At 40.2% G+C, this 22,652-nt stretch overlaps 1 protein-coding gene across 7 annotated transcripts in view; it reads right to left on the minus strand.

The window, feature by feature from the left end:
- The window catches only part of SVIL (supervillin), a 101,199-nt gene that overhangs the window by 43,275 nt on the left and 35,272 nt on the right, over positions 1–22,652 (minus strand). For 4 of the 7 annotated variants that reach the window (XM_077173466.1, XM_077173472.1, XM_077173480.1 and 1 more), the window contains exons 2-8: positions 21,661–21,727; positions 16,512–16,603; positions 11,707–11,764; positions 11,431–11,582; positions 10,363–11,029; positions 1,253–1,287; positions 151–212 (exon numbers count right to left, since the gene is read on the minus strand). In XM_077173466.1, the coding sequence (XP_077029581.1) occupies positions 151–212; positions 1,253–1,287; positions 10,363–11,029; positions 11,431–11,582; positions 11,707–11,764; positions 16,512–16,603; positions 21,661–21,727 (1,133 nt within the window). Of the gene's footprint in view, positions 1–150; positions 213–1,252; positions 1,288–1,879; positions 2,045–2,373; positions 3,244–5,235; positions 5,320–10,362; positions 11,030–11,430; positions 11,583–11,706; positions 11,765–16,511; positions 16,604–21,660; positions 21,728–22,652 lie in introns of all 7 variants that reach the window. The other 3 variants (XM_077173452.1, XM_077173458.1, XM_077173460.1) reach the window with 3 other exon arrangements.

The raw sequence follows: 22,652 nt of genomic DNA on the forward strand, positions 1-22,652 counted from the left end.
CAGGCAACAGGTCTGTGTAGGTAGGGAATGAAGTAAAAAACAAAAGTTATGTATCTTGAACTTGGTTAACTGCATTATACTTCATTCTAATGCACTTTGGGTTCCTTCAGCATCTTCTATTTGAAATGTTTAATTCAATGCAATACTCACTCTAAAAAGGAGTCTCTTTGCAGCTACACTTAATTTAGCTCGGTCATCCAATTTTTCTTCATCTACACAAAGAGAAAAAAAAGGAGGCTGAACATAATCAATCAATCTCATATTAAGAGCAATATTTTTAATATGAATAATTACAAACCAGCAAATAAGCTGGCTGTTTCTCACATTTAACAAAAAACTTATTGTGAACACAGCTGTGTAAACTTCACCTGTTTTTACACGTATTGCATCAAATGAGCAATACAGTCTGACATGTAGTCTAACACGATTTGCAAAAAAAAGACTTGTCTTCAGGACAGTTCAAGTCCTTTCAAACTATCTAAACAACATTTGATGAATAACCAAACTTATTGCATCAGCCTATGAAAACACATGGACAAAGAAAATAAAGACTGCCTTAAGGGTGAGTGAAGAGAACTGAACATCTATCTTCTACTAGCTGCCCATTCTGATCACCCCCTTGTGTCCACATTTCTCAGAGGCTAAATTGGTATCCTCAGGAGCTGAAATCAGCATCCTCCAGATCCAAGAGCCAGCATCTCAGAGCTGCAAGGAATATCAGCTTTCAAATAGCATAAGGCATTAAATCTAAATATAGCTACTCATGAGATTACCTACTTAATTTGTGCCAGACTTGCCAAGGGTGACAAGAGGGAAAGAGAGCAAGATGGCAGACTGAATTCTGTAATTTAATAACCTGCATTTTGCAACTTCCTTAGCCAAAAAACAAGTAAGCAACATCAGTTTCACAATATACTACAGGCTTTCTTTAAATTATAAGTCCTAGACCAGTAATTAAAACTGACCAATGATTAATTTTTTTTCCCAACTAGCTTATTTATTGTCCAAATTAGGATAAAATCCAACCCCAACTATATAGAAAAGTTTCAAGCCATTCTCTGCTTGACTTCCATTTGAAGTTTGGTATCCACAGACAGACTTTTGGACTGAAAATGAGATTGAAATGTAGTCTGTCATAGGTAAAGATATTTTCAAGTGGATTTTGTTTTTATTATCAAACAGTTCTTTAGTTAAAACAAAATAAAACACATCAAAGCCCATTTCTTCCTTGGAAAACAGTACAGCAACATACCGTCAGCAGTTGGTATTTCTGCATACAAAATTGACCTAGTGAAAAATTATCAAACAGAAAAAAGTTAGCTGGAAACAAGACATCAAAAATGAAATTCAAATTCAATCTGAAGTAGCAGGAGAATTTATCTGTTTTTCAAGTTTCAGCAGTGTCCACTTGGGAACATCCTTTAATAAAGCATAAATGCAAGCAATTGCAGCCAAACTTAAATATAGTCAAGGAAAATTATTTCTAGTTCACCTTGCAGAAAATAAATGTCTGTGATTTGCTACCAGCTTTTTAACATAAAAAGGTACCTTTGGTGGTTTACAAAGAGAGTAAATGATACAGCAGATAGATGGAAAGGAAACCCTTTATGTGAAACCAAAAGCATTTAACATTCGAACCAAACACCTACTTTATGATGATTCACTGTTCACTATTTCAAATGAGAGGAATTTGCAACAAAATTGGTTTTGTTGGGGGGAGGGGTTTAGATTTCATCTTGTAAGAAGCTACAATAAATTGTTTTTTAAAGACAAACAATAACCTTGAAAATGTTTATTCTAATACATGGACAAATCTTGTCCCAGCCTTGTTAATATCCACTTGCTCCAGAATGCTACACAGAGCTACGTACGTGCCTACCTATCTGTCTCCTTTCGTTCTGCTGATGTTATAGGTTGAGTTTTAAATCTCTCAGAAGTCTTTCTATTTTCACCAGGAGTAAAATAGCGCCTCGCCTTTCGTGGCCCACGGTCCCCATTGGCAGACACAGTACTACCTGCTGCCGACATCTCAAACCGAGACTCACTTTCAAATCGCACGACAGAGAGCGCATAGGAAAGAAAAGAGGAGAGAGAAGTAAAACATAGATGTAAGCATCTCAAAACTCCCCAGAGACCACTCTGCATGCTCCTCCGGGTCCATGCAGACGAACACATTCCAGCTACCCCATATCACAACTCGCACTAGCAAGCAGAAGCACAAAAGCAGGGTTCAAACCATCTCAGCCTCCAGTACACTCTGGTGAGAGCTAAGCTGTGTGCTTTAAGTGCCGAACAACAACTGCTGTTGAGTGGGTGTAATTTTGCCAAGGACGTGCAAGTTTCACACGAAAATACGAGTGAAATGTCACCTACAGTTCCGTTTTCTTGTTGGCATTAGCAGACTCCAGAAAGACATTACGGAGCTGGGCAACAGAGACTTTTGTGTCAACCATGCCAATCTCACCATTTGGTGGATTTGCTTCCATGCTCTCCTTACTTTTAAAAGGTTCTAGCTTAGTAGTCACAGTATAGTCAGACATGGAGCGAGTCAGGACCTTATGCTTTGTTGACACTTTCCAAACAGGAGCCTTTGCCTTGTCAGGCTGCAGCACAGATCCGCTCTGTATGTACATAACAGCTTCACTCCTTTCTACGTTCTCAGGGGTCTTATACTGCTGCTCTGGGGCCTGCCTCTTATTGCATTCCAACTCCCTCTGAACTTCTGAGTTAACTTTCGGCTTGCTTGCAAAGGAGGAGCTCCCTACAGGGGTCTCCAACTCTCCTCCGCCAAAGAGGCCTTCGTGGTTCTTCCCTTGCTTGCGAATCTCAGATGGCAGAATGGGCCTTCTGCCTTTGGAAGCCTGTTCCTCCTCCAAGGAATCTTCTCCAGCAGGTTTTGCTCCGTAACCGGGTGCTTCCTTCTTTTCGCTCTCCGAGGCAGTGGCAGCTGAGGGCTTTGTGTCTGAGGGGAGGAGGCTGCCAGCAGGGCTGTTTGCTGGTTCTTCTGCTGCCATCAGCTGAGCTGTGTGAGCAATGCCAGCAGGCTGGATATAGCCATGGATTGGCTGGCGGACGGAACTGACGGGCTGATTTTGAACCCTATCAAAGGCAGACGTTTCTGTCTGAAGAGGCATGTAGTGGGCTGGCACTGGATGGGATTTTCTCTGAGATACTGTGTCTGTGACAAGTTCAGGGCTTCCACGAGCACTTTCCTCTTTCACCAATTTCTCTCTAACTTTTACTCTTTAAGAAAGAAAAAGGATTAAAGCTGTGAACAGCAATACCCAATCTGGAAAGGAACACAGACACCTACTGTGGGTACAGACAGCAACATTGTAGTAAAATAAAAAACAATGCATTAAAATAAAGCAATCTTATGATGCAACCCCTTCCTTCCCCCAAGTCTTAGCAGTAATACTGCCCAAAAACAGTCAAGTGATTCAGGGGCCATGGCCATGCATGACTCCTGAGAAGGTAACTGTGCAAGCTCTGGGAACATACAGCATGTTCTCATGAGATCACAAGTGCATTTGCCAAACAGCACATACCCATAGTCTCAAACAAACAAGATGATCAAAACTGCTTTTTATATTATCAGTGTTGGGTTCAGCCTGAAATTGCAAATTCTACTGGCAGTTGTGTATGCAGTCAGATGTCTGAAGATGTCTAAACACTGGGAAGCTTGCATCACACCAAGACGTTGTTGCATTGGGGAAAGGGGTGAAAAAAACATGTTATCTCCACCTAGCCCTTCAGATATTTTGCCAGAGACTGGTTTACTTGTGTTTTTGTGTATCATTTAAGACATCTGAAAAATCACATGTAGTGTAACCTGTTTCAGTAAGTGAATAAAAACATTGAAAGGGCAAGTCCTAAACCCAAAAGCAAAACTATGGCATGGCTGTTGCTTTTCAGAGAGCTTGCAGGGAAAAAGGCATTTAAAAACTGAAACAGACATTCTGTTTTAAAATGTTTCATTACATTCTAACATGCAAAACTTGCAACAAAAACACTTGTTCCCAAAAGTTACCTTGCTTCAGTGAGTTTTCTAGAAACACCTCTGGACTTGTGCAACATCCATGCAAGCCAGAGTTTTATTTAACCTTTCTAAATGGAATACAGCAGCACAGTGGAAGGCAAGCACGTGCAGCCAGGGGCAGCCTTTGCTCTGGGGCTACTGCTGCAGGTAAAGCTCTCCAGCACTTTCACAGCCTCACCAAGGCTCAGACACCTCACAGGGTGAGTGTCTGCAGATAAAACACGCAGTACTAAAAATGAAAGCCCTGTACTTCCTCCCCTCCCAATTGGGTATGAAAAAAATAATTTTAGTTTTCAGGAAAGAGAGAGAGTCAAGCTAGGAAACTACTGTTTGAAAGTAAGTAATCCAGCTCAAAGTATGTGCAATTCCAGGCTTGCTACCAACAGACTTTTTGGAGTTTACATCATTAAGAAAAAAGAAAAAAGTAAGACTTAGGGGGGAAAAAAGGCAAATTATCTAAGAGAATAATTCAGGATATCCAAAGTTATTTGAAACACCACTCTTTCTAACATTTTGGTGCTTCTTACCTCTCAAGATTGATGCACTTGTCAGGGAAAGTTACTTAAGCACATAAAGTGTATTAAATCTGAAGAAATATGCTTTGAACTACATGTACCAAGCATTCTCCAGAGCATCCACACCAATGTTAGTACTGGGTTATAGGTATTACTTTAACCAGGAACATAAAAACAGTCTTCCTGCAATGCTTTTCATGGTGGGCTTACTGTACATGTTACCAAACCAGGAGAAAGCAGCTGCCTGTAGCTTTGGTCATGATTTTGTTTTACTTTTCCATGTAATTTTTTTCTTACTTCTCTTGTACCATCTCCTTTGGAATTTAAGGATTTACTTGTAGGGAATGCTAAGATGGAAGGGTGTACAGTAAAAAATATGCTGGTTTGCAGAGCACAAAATGAAATAAGAAGTTATAAAATCTAGTGGAAACCAGAATGATAGTAGCTGTGGAAGAAGCTTGGGGAATTTTTACTTTTCACCAAAATACCAATTGGTTCTAAGTTAGAATAAAAGCAGATGCTTCAGAAAAGTTTCACAGGCTTTTTATTCACAAAAACCTCACTTTCTTACTTGCTGCTGTTAAAGGAAAATTAAGGGCAAGTGTTAAATGTAGATAGTAAAAGGAAAGAAGGGAGGGTTTGCAGTCTGATTGTTAGCCACACAGCTATGCTTTATGATACCTGGAGGGCCAGCTGATAAGTGAAGGTGTGTCCCCTTCCGAATCTTTCTGAAGAAACCATTCAGGTTTTGCTTTCCCTGCACTACTACAGAAAACAGAACTTCAGGTAATTTCTGAGATCTCAATACATGCTCCCATTATTTCTCCCCATCTCCCTTCCCCACTGCTTCTTAATTTTGATTATTCAGTTGCAGAGGACAGTTCTAGAAAACAAAAGCAATGCACACTAGTCCAATTCAAAGGTAATAAACTGGGAAAGAAATTATTATATAATCCCACAAACATATACAAAGTATGCTAAGTGGTAAAGATTCTGCAGAGGTAACTTTACCAAGTCCACATTGCCCAAAAATTGAGAAGTAAAAGCAACTACACAACCTTATATTTGCATTTGCCATTGTGGATCAGTTTGTGTAAGGACATTTGTAAAAGCTGTTAAAACCATTCCTTTAATTTGTGATTTAAAGTGGTAAAGACTGCTGCAACCAAAACAAAGGAGCAATAGGAATTTAATGAAGTGAAAATTTCATAATGCTACATCATATTTCCTAAGAAATTCTCAGGAGTATCTGAAATCCCTCTGTCCTCTTGTAACCCTGTATCACAGAGCTTCAGAAATGCCCACCTGGTTAGCACAAGTCAAAGTCACTGTGCTACTGGGTGACTTGGCAAAGGAAAAACAAAGAAAAAAGTGACCCCTAATTTAATCTTGCCTTGACTTTACTCTGTTCACATTTTACAGTTGAAAGCATAAAAAGAAAGAAGAGCTTTTTAAAGCTCTGCAGCAGTGCAAGAAAGGCTGTTTGCAGGCTTCCTACATAAAGTTTCTCAAAAACTTTCCTAATGTTCACCTTCGCCTACAATCCCCCAGCAACAGTAGAACACATCAAGTACTTTTAACCTTGCAAGCACAGCCTGTCCTGCCACATTAATATTTACAAACTCACTCCCCAGAGGTGACAAGCATCCAGGATGCTTTCCACTACTTATGAAAGAACTTTTCCATTGGAGAAGAGCCATTTGGGATAACACCCCCAAATTAAGCTCCAGGTCATATACTTCAATTTTTCTTAACTACTCTTTTATGAAAAATAGTTGGAAAAGGTTAAATCAACAACTGTTCTGGAGATAACAGTGTATTTGATGCAAGTAAGTTTAAATTTGAGAACTCACCTACAGTTGTCATTGAATCCAAATCTATCTTAGAACAGCAAACACCAACTGTTGAAACACCTTCTGTTTTCCAATGTTTTTGAATCCCTAACAGAATTGACCAAAGAGGAGGGAAAACCTTTTCACAGAAGCTGACTAGAAGCAGCTAGCTGGAATTGTTTTGAAGCACAGGAACTTCCTTCTCTTTTAATGTGTACTTTGGCACAATTTTATAGTGGGCACAGCCCAAGCAGTAATTATTTGTACTTGATCATTCATCCTTTGAAGAGTGCAATCAGAAGAACGCAAGCCATATTTTGAATTTAATCAGCCATTTCAGGAGCCAAATGCAGACAATGTCAAATGATACCTTCTCATGATGGGTAACTGGATTAATTATTAAATCTTAGTACTGAAGGCACAAAAGCTTTCATATATATTCCAAAGTGAGCTGCATTTATTTTCCAATTTGAACTCAGGAAATTTAAATTTAACGAAACTGATTTTATAGCCTGTATATAATGTGGAACTGACTTCAGAACAGCAGTCACCTGAACAACTGGAGTGAGCCTTTTTTTCTCTTGTGCAAATAGCTTTATAGGGACCACCACAAAGTAACTTTAAATGGACTGCATGGACACAATGACTTTTTTACCACTCAGAATCAGGGACAAGAGTTTCAGAGAGGTTATTCTCACATCTCTGAATATCATACCAGGGAGCACACACTGGGACTGAAAGTGTCAGGGATATTAAAGAATGGGCTCTTGGCAACATGGCCTTTAAAATACCAGCTACTGCCTACATGTGTATCCAAACAAGAGACCAAATCCCACATTTAAGCTCTTGGCTGCTTTAAGTACTACACCACATCTTGGTGGGTGCAAATGGTTTCCTTCAAAAGATAGACAGCAATTAGGGGAAATTTGTTTTATTCAAATACTACCCAAGCTTCATCCAGAAAAAAATCTGAAATTAGAGATAATGCAGTCAGCAATTTGTATTATATTATTACTCACAGAATAGTTTGAGTTGGATGGGACCTTTAAAAGTCATTTAGTCCAATCTCTCTGCAATGAGTGGGGACACTTCAACTAGACCAGGCTGCTCAGAGTCCCATTCAACATCACCCTGAATGCTTCCAGGGATGGGGCATCTACCTTCTCTCTGGACAACCTGTGCCAGTGTTTTACCATCCTTCTTGTAAAAAATGTCTTCCTTATATCTAGCATCAATCTACCCCTCTTTTAGTGCAAAACCATTGCTCCTTCTCCTATCAGAAAAGAGGAATGTCCATGTTAAAAAGTCTGTCCCAATCTTATAATCATCTCCTGCAGCACTGAAAGGCTGAAACCAGATCTCCCTGGAGCCTTTTCTTCTCCAAGCTAAACAACCTCAACTCCCTCAGCCTTTCCTCATAGGAAACGTACCCCATTGCTCTGATTATTTTTGTGGCTCTCTTCTGGACTTGGTCCAACACTCCATGTCTTTCCTGTGCTGAGGATTACAGATACAGTAATCCAGGTGAGATCTCAAGAGAGTGATGTGGGGGGGCAGAATCACCTCTCTCAACCTGCAGACCATGATCCTTTTGATGTGGCCCAGGACCCATGCAGCTTTCTGGGCTGCAGGTGCACATTGCCAGCTCGTGTGCAGCCCCTCACACACCAGTTCCCTGAAGTTCTTGGCAGAGCTGCTCTCAATCCCTTCAACCCCCAGCCCGTACTGGTACTACTGGGGCTTGCCCCAGCCCAGGTGCAGGACTTTGCACTTGGCCTTACCAAAGCCCTCAGGAGTCTCTGATGAGCCCACTTCTCAAGCTTGTCCATGTCCCTCTGGGTGATTATCCCATCCTTCAGGAGTGTCAACCACACCACTTATCTTGGTGTCATCTGCAAAATTGCTGAGGGTGCACTCAACCCCCTTATATCATTGAGGAAGACATTAAATAACCCTGGTCCCCACTGAGACCCTTAAGGGACACCACTTGTCACTGATGTCCATCAGGACTCTGAGTTGTTGAACACTACTCCCTGGATGCAGCTGTCCAACCAATTCCTCATCTACTGAACAATCCACAGCTCTTCAATTTAGAGAGAAGCATGCTGGTGGGGACTGTGTGCTCTTGCAGGAGCACAGACAGAGACATCTGTAGCCTTTCCCTCGTCCCCTAATGTAGTCACACAACCATAGAAGGCCACAAGATGGGTCAGGCAGGACTTGCCTTGAAGAAGCTGTGCTGGCTGTCTCGAATCACCTCCCTGTCCTCCATGTACCTTAGCATAGTTTCTGAGAGGATCTGTTCCATGATCTTCCCAGGCTCAGAGGTGAGGCTGACAGGGCAGCAGTTTCCAGTATCCTCCTTTCTACCCTTTTTAAAGATGCGTGCAATGTTTCCCTTTTTCCAGTCACTTGGGACTTCACCTGACTGCTCAGATATCATGGAGATATATCAGCCAATTCCCTCAAGACTCCAGGATAATTTAATTGGGTCCTGTAGCCTTATTACTGTTCAGTTTCCTCAGGCAGTCAGGAACATGATTTTGTTCTTATAGTGGAAGAGACTTTGCTTCCCCAGTCACTACCCTGCTGTCCACCCACTCATGAGGTGTGGAAAGAGAAGTTGCTATTGAAGGCTGAGGCAAACAACTAGTTGAGCCTTCTCCTCATCATTGTTACCAGTTTTGCTTTCACCTTCCATATCCAGCTAACATACCTGTAGAAGTCCTTGCTATGCTTTGCATCCCTTGCCAAATTCAGTTCCAGCTTCACCTTGCCCCTCCTAACCTCATCTCTACACAACTGGGCAGTGCCCCTGTACTCTTCCCAAAACACCTGTCTCTGCCCACTACTGTGCATTCACTTCTTTAATCCATGTTGGTGTCTTTCCTTTTTTTTCCTGATTTCTCACAACTGGGAATGGAAAAGCTCTTGTGCTCTATGGAAAGCATAAATGGTTGAGCTAATACCAGCTACCTCAGTTTCTTAAAAATAGTCAACACTGTTCAGCATTATGCACATATGTATAAAATTAAGTTCTCATTGACATAATTTTTAGTTGCAACATTTTAAGTTAAGGTTTTCAAGTTATTATTTTCTATCTATCCACATACCAAGAAATTAAAGACTCACACTTAGAGAAAATCATACTTTAAAATAATTCTTAGTCATGCATTATTTTCAGTCAGCATAAGAATTTGACAGTATTTCTATACCATACTGAGAAATTGTAATGTAAAATCAGTGGAAACTAATTTTTTTTCCTTCTGGAAGAATCTGGTTACCCTATACCAGAGTAAATTTGTCAAGTCTAAAGCAATTCAGCACAGAATTTTAACTCTCCCCTCTGCCCCTTCATGCACATATAATGCCTGATATTATCTGAAAAATTGACTACCACAGTTCAAAAGTGTTTTTACACTTTCACATCAGGAAAACAAATCAACTATTATTTCAACTGACCCAAGACAACTCTTCAGCTTTTAAGTTTGCAAACTGTTTTATTTTGGCAGAAGTCATCATAAAGATAGTCAAATCTTCACTGAGAAGCAGCTTGCCTCTACTTGGAAGCTCCCAGCCAACAATTACAAGGTATAGAAGAAAGAAAGTTAAAGACTTGCTCTAACAGGTTATTAAAAAACCAAAAAACAAAACCCAAGGGGATTTAGAACCATAACTCCTTCAATTTCTAGTTTATGTCCTCTCCACAAAGGGCCTAATTTTAGCAAAAATTCTATAAATATAAAGTGAAACCAAGGACACAGCTAATTAGAAAAATACATAGCCACTTCCTTGTATCAGACACACACTGTGATACAATAAACCCAACTAATCCAGCCTGAGACATCCAAAGCAAATAAATACATTCTTCAAGGGTAATAAATACATTCTCATTAATACTGTAGACACTGATGCAGAAGCTGATTAAGATAAAGGAATCTACAGAAAAAAAAACCAAAACAGAAATCATACCTACCTTTGTCTGCTGTTACTGTGCAAGGGCTGGTCATTCTGCAAGTGGGTGGGTGAGGCTGCCCGCTTGGGTGAGGAGAGGGACTCTCGGGGGCCTTGCTTTGGTGGCATTGGCACTTCGTTATAGCAGGAAGAGTCTCGTCCAGAAAGGGAAAGGGGGACAGAGCTATCCAAGGTTGCTGAAGGCTCAGAAGCCTGTCTAATGGCACTGTCATCTGCTTTTCTAACACCCTTTTCATTTGAGAGGTCATCTTTATCTTCACGGCTGGAGTACTCTTTGGAATCAGAAATCACACTCTTTGATGACTTTGTCTCAGTCCTGGAAAAATAGAGGTTGCCATAGTCCTTGTTTTCATCATCTTGCCTTTCACTTTTCACTCCCTTTCTTTCCGCGCTGTCAGGATCTTTCCTTGCCCGTGTATATCTGGATGAGTAGTCAGAATCCAAATCAGACTCAAGGGCTAATCCATACTTTTCTGCCAGCTGGCGTCGCCTCTCTGCCTTGTACCTAGCTATTCTCTCTGCTTTTGACTCTAGTTCCTGGATATCCATGTTTGCTGTACTGTACAAGGGCTCTGTATTACCTCCCGTGGTTTCTGATCGGTATCTGGATGATCTGGGGTGTTTCTCTACTGAAGAATCTGAAGTTTCCTCCTCCTCATTTGATCTTCCTGTCAAAAGTGCAACATATATGAGCAAGTCATTCCCAAAACTCCAGGTACCCCACCCACCAAACTGATTGAACTAAAAGCTTTCCATTTTCTTACAAATCAAAGTGACTGCACAGACACATTATATTTTTACACTTTTGTCTCCAAAAAGAGACATGAACAATTAAGAAATGTGTATTAGGAATAATTCTTTAATAAATAATAGTTCTCAATTCAAACAGTTATTTTAAAGCAATAAGAACAATCAACATTTTTCAAGTAAGACAACTGGAGATTTGAAAGGCAAATTAAAAACCCCAACCAACCTGACAGAGCTCTTCTGTAGAAGAGCTTCTAGGCTGATAGTGTAGCATACATGGAGTAATTCAGCATTGCAATATGGCCTGCCATGTGCTACTTACCTAGGTGGGGGCTGTATGGGTCAGTTGCTCGCATATATCTTGGTGTATCTTCCTCTAGCAAACGGTGTGTGACTGATCCTGGGCAGTTTTGTAGGAGCATAGGCTGTGTATCATTCTCAATTCCCTCTAAGCGCCTAGCTATTCTTTCTTTTCTGAAAAATATGTGAAAAATGTGAAAACAGGCATCTTGAAGATTCGAGGGCAGAGTTTCTACGAGGAGGTAACAAAACAAGCTGTGTGTTTTGTTTTATGGGCCAAACACTTTTTTTCCTTTACCTTTTCATTTCCAAAAAATCTTGGTTGTTTGGTTCAAAGAGTTTTCTTAATTCTGAAACTGAGACAACAAAACATTATGTAGCTTATAAAACAGTAAGTTTCAGAAACTTGCTAAAATGCTTTAGAATAAGAAGGAACAGTCAAAAAAAGTTCAGTGGTTTGAAATATCTTCTGTGAGGAAATGAGCATTTTCCTCTTGTTTTCCTAGTTTATTAAGGTTGTGCTGTCAAAAGTGCATTAAGCACATAGGTGTGACCATCAAGTACTCCTCCCCTCCACATACTTCCAGGCTAATCCCAAATCTGCCATGCCCATCCCTGCAGGTTTCAAGATCTACTGGACAAGTTGTATTTTGATTAGCTAAAGTCAAACTTATGTGTCCTAGTAACCCATTTCAAAACCAGGTATTATGGAAAGTCTGCTTACCCTGCCTATTCAAAGGTCAGGGACTGACCATATTTAAAGAGAAACAGTAAGGACCTCTTCCTTACTTTCCTCCACACCCTTATATTGATCAAATCCCAAGAATCCCAGTGACTCATTGCTGAAGTGAAAATTACCATGCACCATCATGGTACTCTTGCAGGGTTAATCACTTGCTACTTTGCTAACTTTCCCTTGTAGTTTTGACTGCACATACTTTCCTTCTCTTCCCCTGAACCCTTTGCTGGTGTTAAGTGCCAGCAGACAGCTGCCACAGTCCACAAAAGTGTAGTGAACCAAGGGGAGGCACGGTAGATGAGGTAATCCCTATATATACCCACATCTGTGCATGTGCAGACCACACTGCAGCAGTGAGTGCTACACAGATAAGTGCAGTGTGGCTTCTTACCACCAGGAAGAGAAACTGCCCAGGCTGTCCGGGGAAGCAGGGCACTGGGGTGGGGTGTGCCTAACACACAGCATGCACATCCACACATTGTGGCCTTGGCAAACGTGGTGCTGAAAGCTGTGTGCACTTATTCTTGAGCCAATGCACATCTGGGGCTCTAACCCTGTTGACCCAGGGATCAAAAGTTAAAGCAAGTGAAAGTCTATGCCTGCTAAATTGGCAGAGATTGCCATCAGAAACACCTGATGAGTCATGAGTGTCTAGATGACATTGTTCCACTGCAGAGGTAAAGCTATCAGCTTAATTTTCTTGCTACCAGATCTCATTGCTCTAGATACTTAGAAGATAAATATTACTGAAACACCGCCCTTTTAAAGGTCAGATGCACCTTTTCTGCCTTCCTGCTACTGCAAGAACTTAACATGCATGGCTTGGTCAGGGTTCCAGCTGAGCTGACTCATCCAGGAAGTTTGCTGTACTAAACACCAGTGCTCACACCTCACAGATACTGTTGACATTGACTGTCACATCAACCTTACATGCTGAAAAGCCTGAAAGTAGGACTACAGATAAAATGTGCAGGATCAGCAAGAATTAACACATTCTGTTCCTGAACCAACACTAAAGTAAAGATGAGCCCTTATGTTGTGTTTTCACAGACTTTTCAATGCATGAGCAGTTTCCACTGTTGCCCTGTCTACTCAAGTTGTGCTGGCAACAGAATCAGCCATTTGAAACCAGCCTTCATTTCAGATCCACACCAAAGGAAATGACTTCTCATAAAGACTTTGCTCTCACCTCCCCAAATCTACTGTTTCATTATGTTCCACTAGTTATTAGAGTTTTTCTGTTCCATCTTTTCTGTTCCATCTGTTGGCTATATACACACAACATTGTCAAAGCAAAACCTGTAATTGTCTGTCTTCAGACAAGTCAAAGGCCACCAGAGCTCAGAGTTACTCAAATCACATTCCATCCAAATCCTGATCCTTTTTTTCCCCTAGTCACCAATTTGTGCAGTCACCAAAACCATCATCAGAGAACAGGTCTTTTACAAGCTTTACTGAATCTCTAAAGCACAGCTTCATTTATTAGTGAAAGTCTTCTCTCCCCCCACCCCCAGAAAAGGAAACTTGACTATAAGTTGTCCACATACAAGAAATGTGGAACATCCAAAGAACTCCTAAAGCATTAACTCAACACTCTCTTGCTACATGCTAGCTGAAGTTCCAGAGATTCTACTACCACTTTGCAGTCCTAAAAAGAGCACTGGTCTCATGAAAAATGTCTCCAAACACCTCCCCAAACAACATGGGACAAAAATAGCATGGGACTACTCCATGCTGCCTTACACTTTTTCCAAGGCTGAGATTACAGAAGTAATTTCAGCTAGGTTGGACATAACATCTGCAGAATTTTTTCTGGGGAAAGCAGTTCCAGCAATATTCTTGTTTTGGTAAGGAGGGAAAAAGAAGCACAAAAAAAAGCAAAACCAAAAGAAGACAAAATGAAGAAAATCTTCTAGTCTAGTGGTTTCTTTTTGATGAATAAAATATTTTACTTCAAAACATAAAAACCAGTTGGAAACATTTCACTCCCAAGGACACTGGTTGGCCCTTGCAAATTTAGGTGACCAGGTTTCTCCTTTTTAGTTTACAATTTGAGTATGTTGGTGCCAACTCCCATCTCATCTGTTCATGGGATGTTTTCCCATGTGAGCATCACAAGCAACACCATGGGAGCGCTAAAGAACAGCAACACTTCTACCTAAAAAGTAGCACAAAAATCTGATTCAGCACACAAGAAAAGACTAAGAAGCTTGAAATAATTAATTTCACAGTAAAAGCTTCTTATCTAGATTACTTCATGGCAATACACTTTGTAAGCACCATTGGTTAGTTAAGGGCAAGAAGAAGAACAGCCACAGCTCAGAAACAGCTCTGAACTTGAGGCTTTATTTTAGGATGTTGAGCAGGATGCTGTGGTAGGACACCCTTTGAGGTAAACTGTCAAGAGGCATCTTAACTTTGGCAACTGTAATCCTTCAAAACAAAATTTACTTTGGAATATGTTTATTTAGGAAAAACAGTATTGTCCCATATGTTGACCCAGAATGAAAAACAAAAAGCACATTTGGAGGGCATCTTATATTTTAAAAACTCCTTAAATTAAGGTGGAATATTTCTTATAGTAATATATATTCACAGAAATCTTTCAGAAACCTGCTACAGAATATGAACATGTTTATGCTGAAAGCCCTTTTTGACAGCTGCAGAGGGGACATATGAATAAAGCTGCAGCCATGTGACAGCAGTCTTCTTTTTACAATAGAAGCTGTAAAAACTCAATTAAGCCTTCCAAAAGTTCATAGTAGAGGGGGAACATGTACACTTGTGAAGCCTGGGTAGACATGGATCAAAAGGTAACCTGTCAGAGGATTAATTTCTCAGAGATAGTAAATAACCATTGCAACACAGGTACCACACATTTTCATTTTGAGGAAAATTTAACAGAATAGCAAAGCCTACCAGCCTCACTCCTACTTCCTCCTCTCCACAACAGGAAAGGTGATGGTCTTAAAACTAGACTGGAAAAGCATTTATCTTCTGTTTATGCCAGCAAAGGTGTATTGACATGTTCAATGCCCAACTGCAGGCCTCAGTTCAGTCTGTATCAGTTAAAAAGTAAACATATCCTTTCCATTTCTCAGCATATGCAAACCTGGATCACAATTAGGCTCTAGAAAATAACCTGGATTTTCAAAAAGCCCTGGCCTTTAAGTAGTCCCCTCAGAATGCAACCGAAAGCTCCCAACGCTGTTTCTTAAGTCTGGTACACACCAAATAGGATGCCTTCATTATGAGAATATTTTTTTGAAAAATAGAAACATCTTGGAAAAGAAATTAGTTCACTGTGAAGCAACTTACAGATAAGGTTTCTCAAGTGAAGGCTCAGTTAAGTTGCTGGCCATATGACTGTAAGGCTAAGTGTAAGGAATAATGAGGGACTATGGATTATTATTGTCTGGTGCTGTCAGAAGTCTGTATTGCATAAATGCACCTCACTCTATTCCATCCAACATTTTGCCAACAATGTTTCTATCTGAATATCTGTAATGATCATATTTAAAAGCAAGAATGTCACTTATATAGCACTTAAATATTATGCTGGAAGAATGCTCCTTTCCAGAGGAACTCTGCAGCAAATGACATTAAAAGAGCAAGCCAGTTCCTTTATGTTGGAATTAGTGCATTTAGCCTTGTCTGAAAAGAGTAAATACCACCAGAACATACACACACATAATTTTAATCCAAGTTCTGATGTCCATAACATCTTTGAATGTAAGGAACATCTTTGTGCCAGTTGCACATAGTTCTTCAGTTAAATATCACCCTTTGGCGGTCAATTCAAGAGAATTAATTCTTGCCTCTGCCTCAACTGTATCAAATGATAAAGATGGAACTGCTGTTTTCTTCAGAAATTACTCAGACTAAGATAGAAGTTTGGAAAATACAAAATATCCCCCAGACTAAACTCCATATGTACTGCAGGCCTTCTAGCATGCAAGACAGAAATTCAAGTGCAGTCAATTGGTCGTGCAAGCACAGTGAGTGCACCGACCACCAAAGGGGCCTGGAAAGAGCTGTGACTCTTAACAACTCAAGTTAATACTTTTGAACTCAGGATTAATCTATCTGTAAAAATAAACTCTGTGAGGTTTTGGATTGCAACTACTAACCTACTGAAACAGGTAAACAAAGCTGAACTTTATGCAGCAGGGATGCAGGAAGGTCTCGTAAAAGAGCATTGTGGTTCATCCCCTGTTTCACCCTTCATGCACACTTCACAGGGAAAACTCATTTACAAAACATCTGTGCCAAAGTGATTTTAACTGTGCCTTGTACTTGCATAGATGAAACTTCACATGCTGTTAAATTACCACTTGTGTTCACAGTATGTCTCCCTTACCTACCTTTGGGAAGTACTGCTAAGAGATTAGCATCAATATCCTTTGTGCTGTTCACAAGTTCTTCTTTATCTTCAAGGGAGAACTCCTTCTGAAAACTGAAAGCAACATCTGGTTTACAGAACTGTGGGTGTCTCTGCTGCAAATCAAATAAACCCAAGACATAACCAATTTACTGCTAGATAGTCTAACAGAGATACCAAAGAAAATATTTTCCCTAAGAATGAGCTAAGACATAACCCAAAGAAACTCAGAAAGCCAAACCTAACATAATTTGAAACTTGTTTGGAACTGACTGTGACACATTTTTGCATTAGATTACTGACTGACTTCAAAATGCTCTACTAAGCAAGTACATTTAATATAATCTATATTGAATGGTTCTTCATAAGTATTAAAACATGCCACCAAAGGCAGTACTGCATGTACACTCCACCTAGAAACCTTCTGCACGACTGCTCTGTTGTTGTTACTGCACTGTTCTCTGGATCTTACACAGTTTATAATCTGCTAATAGGAGTACCAGATCATTTAAATTTATACCACACCTTTTCAAAACAGGAAAACTGCCCATTTAGATGAAACAAAATATTTCTTTAAATATCTTAAATATGCAAATTTTATCTGTAAAATGTAGTGTCATAATGGTCTAAAGTAGGTCCCAACTGTCTCCAGAGACTTTTTTAGAGGAAGTGTTCCTCCTTGTAAGCAAGATTTTTTTTTCTCCAATCAATAAAAATAGAGAACAAATTATTGTATTCAGCCATTGTGACTATGCCAGCTGGGCATAAGAAATCTTATAATGGTCTTAAAGCCTTTAGTAAACTGTGTAGACAGGTGTAACAGATATAAATCCTCACAGTGATCCCAGGTTCTTCATTTTGTCACAGCAGTGGTGTGCTGTATGATTTAATGTCATTCTGATAAGAAAAGCTGCACAATCTTACTGTTGGAAAATCCTTCCTGAGGACAGATTTTAAATGGCTGCTTTTTTTTTTCAAGGTTATGAATTCTGTTCTCACTATTTCCAAAGAATAATTTTAATTGAAAAGAATTTTAACATATATTGACTAATATGTTTCATAATTATTCCTGTTTATAAATATATTGTTTATAAATAACATCTCTTTTTAAGATATTGAGGGGAGAATAAAACCCTTGAAATGACAATGAAGAAACTGGGCTGTGTCACAACCAGGCACCATGCCACCTGCTGCAAATTGTCTCCAACAACTGCACTTAGAGAAATTATTCCAGGTACTGCCAAGAAAAGCAATGTTAGCCACTACAGAAAATAGCAAATAGAAGATGGAGAGCTGCAATAAGCTGTCCATTAGAGAGAACTGTGTGTCCTTACACAGCAAACACATGGTAATTGAACTAAACAAAAATCAAAACACAATGAAAAAATAGCAGCCACAAGCAGATGGATCCATGTGTCATCTGAGACTGGGCAGAGACTCAGACAGTTAACTGGATGTTTTTCTACGCCTGACCCCACACTGCCAACACTTGTAATTCTTACTAGTCTCACAATATATGCTTTCCTTACAGACACACTCCAGGAAAACGCTTGGAGAGATAGCCAGTTCCCATTTGAAAGCAGACTTTAGCTGAGGATGAGTTTGAAAAATGCAAATAATATTGGCCTAAGGCTATAAACCAACCCCAAATTTATTCAGCCAAATAAACTTAATTACTTAGACAAAAGTGCTGAAGGATCCAGCTCATTTGAATGAGCTTCAAAGTCATTCAGACTTGAATACCTGGGCTTTATTTAGCAGTATCTCCACTTGCTTTCATAATGCCTATGACAATGCAGCACCTTAAGCTTCCCTAAACAAGGGGCTTTGTACAGAAAAGCATTCACTGAACAGCAAAATCCTTGTTTAAATGAACTGTGTGTGAACACCCACCACTATGCCTAATTCCCACGTGAATTTTCAAGGGTAAAATCATGGAATCAGGATTGGCACTAGCCTGATTGTTCCATAAACAACCATATTATTGGATTGTTTGTAAACTACTTACATTCCCCCTGCTCCTCCCCTCCAGGGAGCTCTAGCAACTTTGAAGGCAGAGCTCTTTTAAACCCTGTTTAAATGTCTGTCACTGGGTTTCCATCCATTTGTTCTTGTACCAGTGTTGTCCGGTACCTTGCTTATTTTTCTTAATAGAGATTATCTCCATGTACTCAGATTTCTCAGGACACGCTCTCCGTCTCATTGATTATCTGTTACAATGTCCTCTACTTATTCCAGCCTTAAGTAATCTTTTTTTGTATATGGTGACCAGAATTGGGTAGTCTTGATTTCAGACTTGGGTCTCAGCAGTATCTTATGAAAATATGATTTTTTTAATAGTGAAAGCATTATTATATACCTAGATGAATGCTGGGATCTACAACACATTTGCTTTTTTACATACACACTCTATTGGTTCCTCAATCCTGCATGAGAAACTAATATTCAAAGGCTTTGCTTTCATCAGTTGCAAGTGACAGAAAAATTTATCAGCCCCCAATGCACAACTGTGCACTTAGTATTATTACATTACATCCTTTTTCTATTACTCCTCAAGGTCATCCAGTTCTTCCTGTATGGGAGCTCCCTCCTCCTTTATACAGAGGGTGGCTTGCAGCCTTTGCTCACTGGCAGATTTCATTAAAATTCCTTAAATAACCACAAACTTCCTAAGCTTAACCCTCGCTGCACTAGACAGCATCACAGGTTATCTGCTTTGTGAAAGTCCCAGTTTCCCTTATTCCCTCATTTTCCACTTCCTTCTGGACAGACTGTCAACCATTAATGTCTATTTTTTAAAGATTAACAATTATCAACATTTTTAACAAAATCATACACTATTTTGTCCACAATTTAGGAGTTTTATCTCTTCAGACACTTTCTTTTTTTTTGCTCTCTCTTGCTAAGCTGCAGGTGGAACTGCTTGTTTTAAATGTTTGCACATGAGAAAACCCAAATGTTTTAATCCAATGCATAATTACATTGCTTTCCCATGCACAGAGGATTCAGAGACAGCACTACTCTGAAGATGACAGAGTCAAGCCAAACAATTGAGTATTTATAGACACATACATCAAATTAGTTCTAAAAATGAAAGTAGGCATATTTAGGACATGTCACAGTGTTCAATAAGAACATTCATTAGGAATCTAAATTGAGTTGGAATGATGTTAAGGCAATTCCAAATAGAAAAAAAAAAATTAGAGGAGGCTACTCATCACCATTTATAAGTGTTTTAAAAAACAAACTCATAAGTAATTCCTTAAAAAGATTTCCCTTTTTACTCAAAGAGATCTTTCCAGACCTCTCCCTGCTTTATTATTTTCTCTGCTGGAGGAGCAGTCACAGCATCAATTCAGCTTAAGCAGAGTCAGACAGTCAGACTTGGATTGGCAAATCTATTGTACCTTCAAACTCATCCAAAACCCTCTTCTAGAAATACCACAAGTACATCTAGTCATGATGTAAATTTAGGTGCAGATTCTAAGCAGCAGCACTATGAATTTTTGCACTTAATAGCTAGGCTATGCACATTTATTATTAAAATAATTAGGGAATACATGGGTTTCTCTAAATAAAATGGAATTAACCAGACATTTGAAAGAATTCTATCTTGAAGGCCCTGATAAATCTGGATATTGAAAGAGGAACTTATTGTCCTTTCCTTGCTTGAAATACAGCTTTTGCTCATGATTGCATTCAGGAAATGCAATCAACATGAGGTTCCACCAGTTTGTTTCACACAGGATTTGTGTGTGGCTTGGCCTCAGGTCCCCAACAAACTCATTATACTCTCCATTGTTCAGGAATTCAGATGATTCCTGTTAAAACACAGGCAACAATATTTCACAATCTCAATAGTTTTTCTTTAAAAACAATGTGTAATGCAGGATTAGTAGAGTGCTTGACAGTCTCAGTAGTTGTACTGTTCTGGCACCTTCCAAAGTAAGTGTGAGCTGCATGCTGTACATCAGGGATTCCAGGCTGAAACCCTCATCTGCTGCTGCAGCAGCAGCATATGGTTTCTAAATAGCTGTCCCACTAACCTAGTTACATCCTCAAAAGCAACCAGAACTTTGATCCAAATGCCACTGGTAACACTGACCTGCCATCCCAATTAAAGCTATGGCATATATTGAGATTTTATGATTGAAGTACAAAACCCACTTGTACACCTGCCAGCCAGGTGCTGCTGCTCACTTTTCTTCTCTTTCTCTACTTCCAGGAGAACTTCCTTCCCTGGACTCTGACGTAAAAGGTCCATTTTACAGTCATGTCCTTCTCTCCTGCTTTCATAGCACAGTGTGTCCGGCACACCATTCCCTCCATCCCTCTGCAGGACCTTAGAAACAACATGGCAGGGAACCAGATGTGCTCCAGGTGTGTGCACTGACTGAAAAGAAGCTCACAAAGATGTGCCTGTGCACCTGTGGCAGGTGGGTTCCTGTGCAGCTGAGCCAATCAAACAGCTGGTTCCTGGGACAAGGGTCCATTCCCAACTCCTGACCTCCTCTCTGTGCCATTGTGGATGAGTCCAGAAACCACAAATGTGGACACCTAAGGCAGCTTGGATGGGAAGAGAGAGGGAATGTGACCTGCCTTCTTGCTTAACTGTTAATTGTATCCCCTTACTCAGCCTTGTGCAGGTGCCCTAAGAACACAGAGCACAGCCACAGCCCTGCATGGAAGCAACACCACCAGTCCACTCATCTGTGAGTGGATTTCTTCTCTCTCCCCCAGACTGCTCCCTGCAGGATGTATAATTAATTCACCCACTTCAGCCACCTGATTTACAGGCAGGTAAGTGTTCCAGGCTGGTTCACACTGGATGTCTGTACTCTGTCCATGCCATGCAAGGAAAAACAGGCATGCCATTAAAATGGGCATTGCAATGGCAGGAAGCTCAGTGCACAGTGGGACTTTCCCTTTAGCAATGTCAGCTAGAAAATTTAACATTACTTTAGAGGCAGTTGGTGCTTTCAATGCTTGATCAAAGCATCTGCTCTGTACAAAAGTTTGGTCCTGCGAGAGGACCATTAATCACTTTTCCTGACAAAGGATAAATGTAGATGCAAGCAATGAAAGTTACTGCAACCAGCCATCTTCACTGGGCTAGAAAAACTCAACCTTACCTTAATGCTCTCTTCCTTAGGAGTAGTCGTGAAGGCTTAAATCTGATTGAGTTTCCTTTGGCAAAATCTGTGAAATAGGAAAAAAAAATCACATCAATTTGAAGATTCTGCAATAAATGGGGAACTTCTGGTACACTGGGTTTCCAAGCATAACCTTTTTCCCCTGCAAAAGACTCTGCAGAGGCCTTCTCTCCAAGCAAAGGAGCACCAGCTGGCATGCCCAAGATGGTGAAAAACCAAAGCTTTGCAAAAATGAGTTCAGACAGTAGACACATCAAAAGCATCAACACTTCATGGAGCTGCCATGTTCTATTCCTAATAGTTGTGGTGTAGCAATACAGCCTGAGGTGGTCATTTAAACTCACTGTTTCCCAGCTTATAATGTGGGCAATGGACATGTTTATGAAGCACTCTGCACACCAGAAATGCTGCAAGCAGCAAGAGCCTTTTTGGCTGCAGCCTGGCAATACTATAAAAGCTGCATATTCACCGAAGAAGCCAAGAGACATCCAGCTGAGCATCTGTTGCAACAGTATTACACCATCCATGACAGAAATGTTTCTGAAGATTGTCTACTGTTTGGAAGCTCCTTTTTTTTTTTTTCTGAATAGCCTTACAACATGCATTTCACAGAAGAACTCACGTTTACACTGAGAGCAAAATTGCAGTCTTATGTTAAAGAGGCATGTAATACAAAGCCTCTGGGTTCCCAAAACTGTGTGAACCATAACAAGCAATGGACAATCTCCCCACCCTCTCCTAGATTAAACTTTTTAATTTCTGCACTCAAGTGCATCACCAGAGGGTCTAAATGATGACCAGTGGCAAGAGGGAACAGTGCTCCAAGCACCCTCTCCCTCCATTCAGGGAGGATGCAACCAAGACACCCCAGAGCTCTGCCAGCCAGGGAGCAGGTCCTGGTCTGGGACTGCTGTGCAAAACCACATGGAGCTACTGACAACTTACTCCCAATGAAAAATTGCCTTCCATCC

Source organism: Agelaius phoeniceus, chromosome 1 (assembly GCF_051311805.1).
Source record: "Agelaius phoeniceus isolate bAgePho1 chromosome 1, bAgePho1.hap1, whole genome shotgun sequence".
Taxonomy (NCBI): domain Eukaryota; kingdom Metazoa; phylum Chordata; class Aves; order Passeriformes; family Icteridae; genus Agelaius; species Agelaius phoeniceus.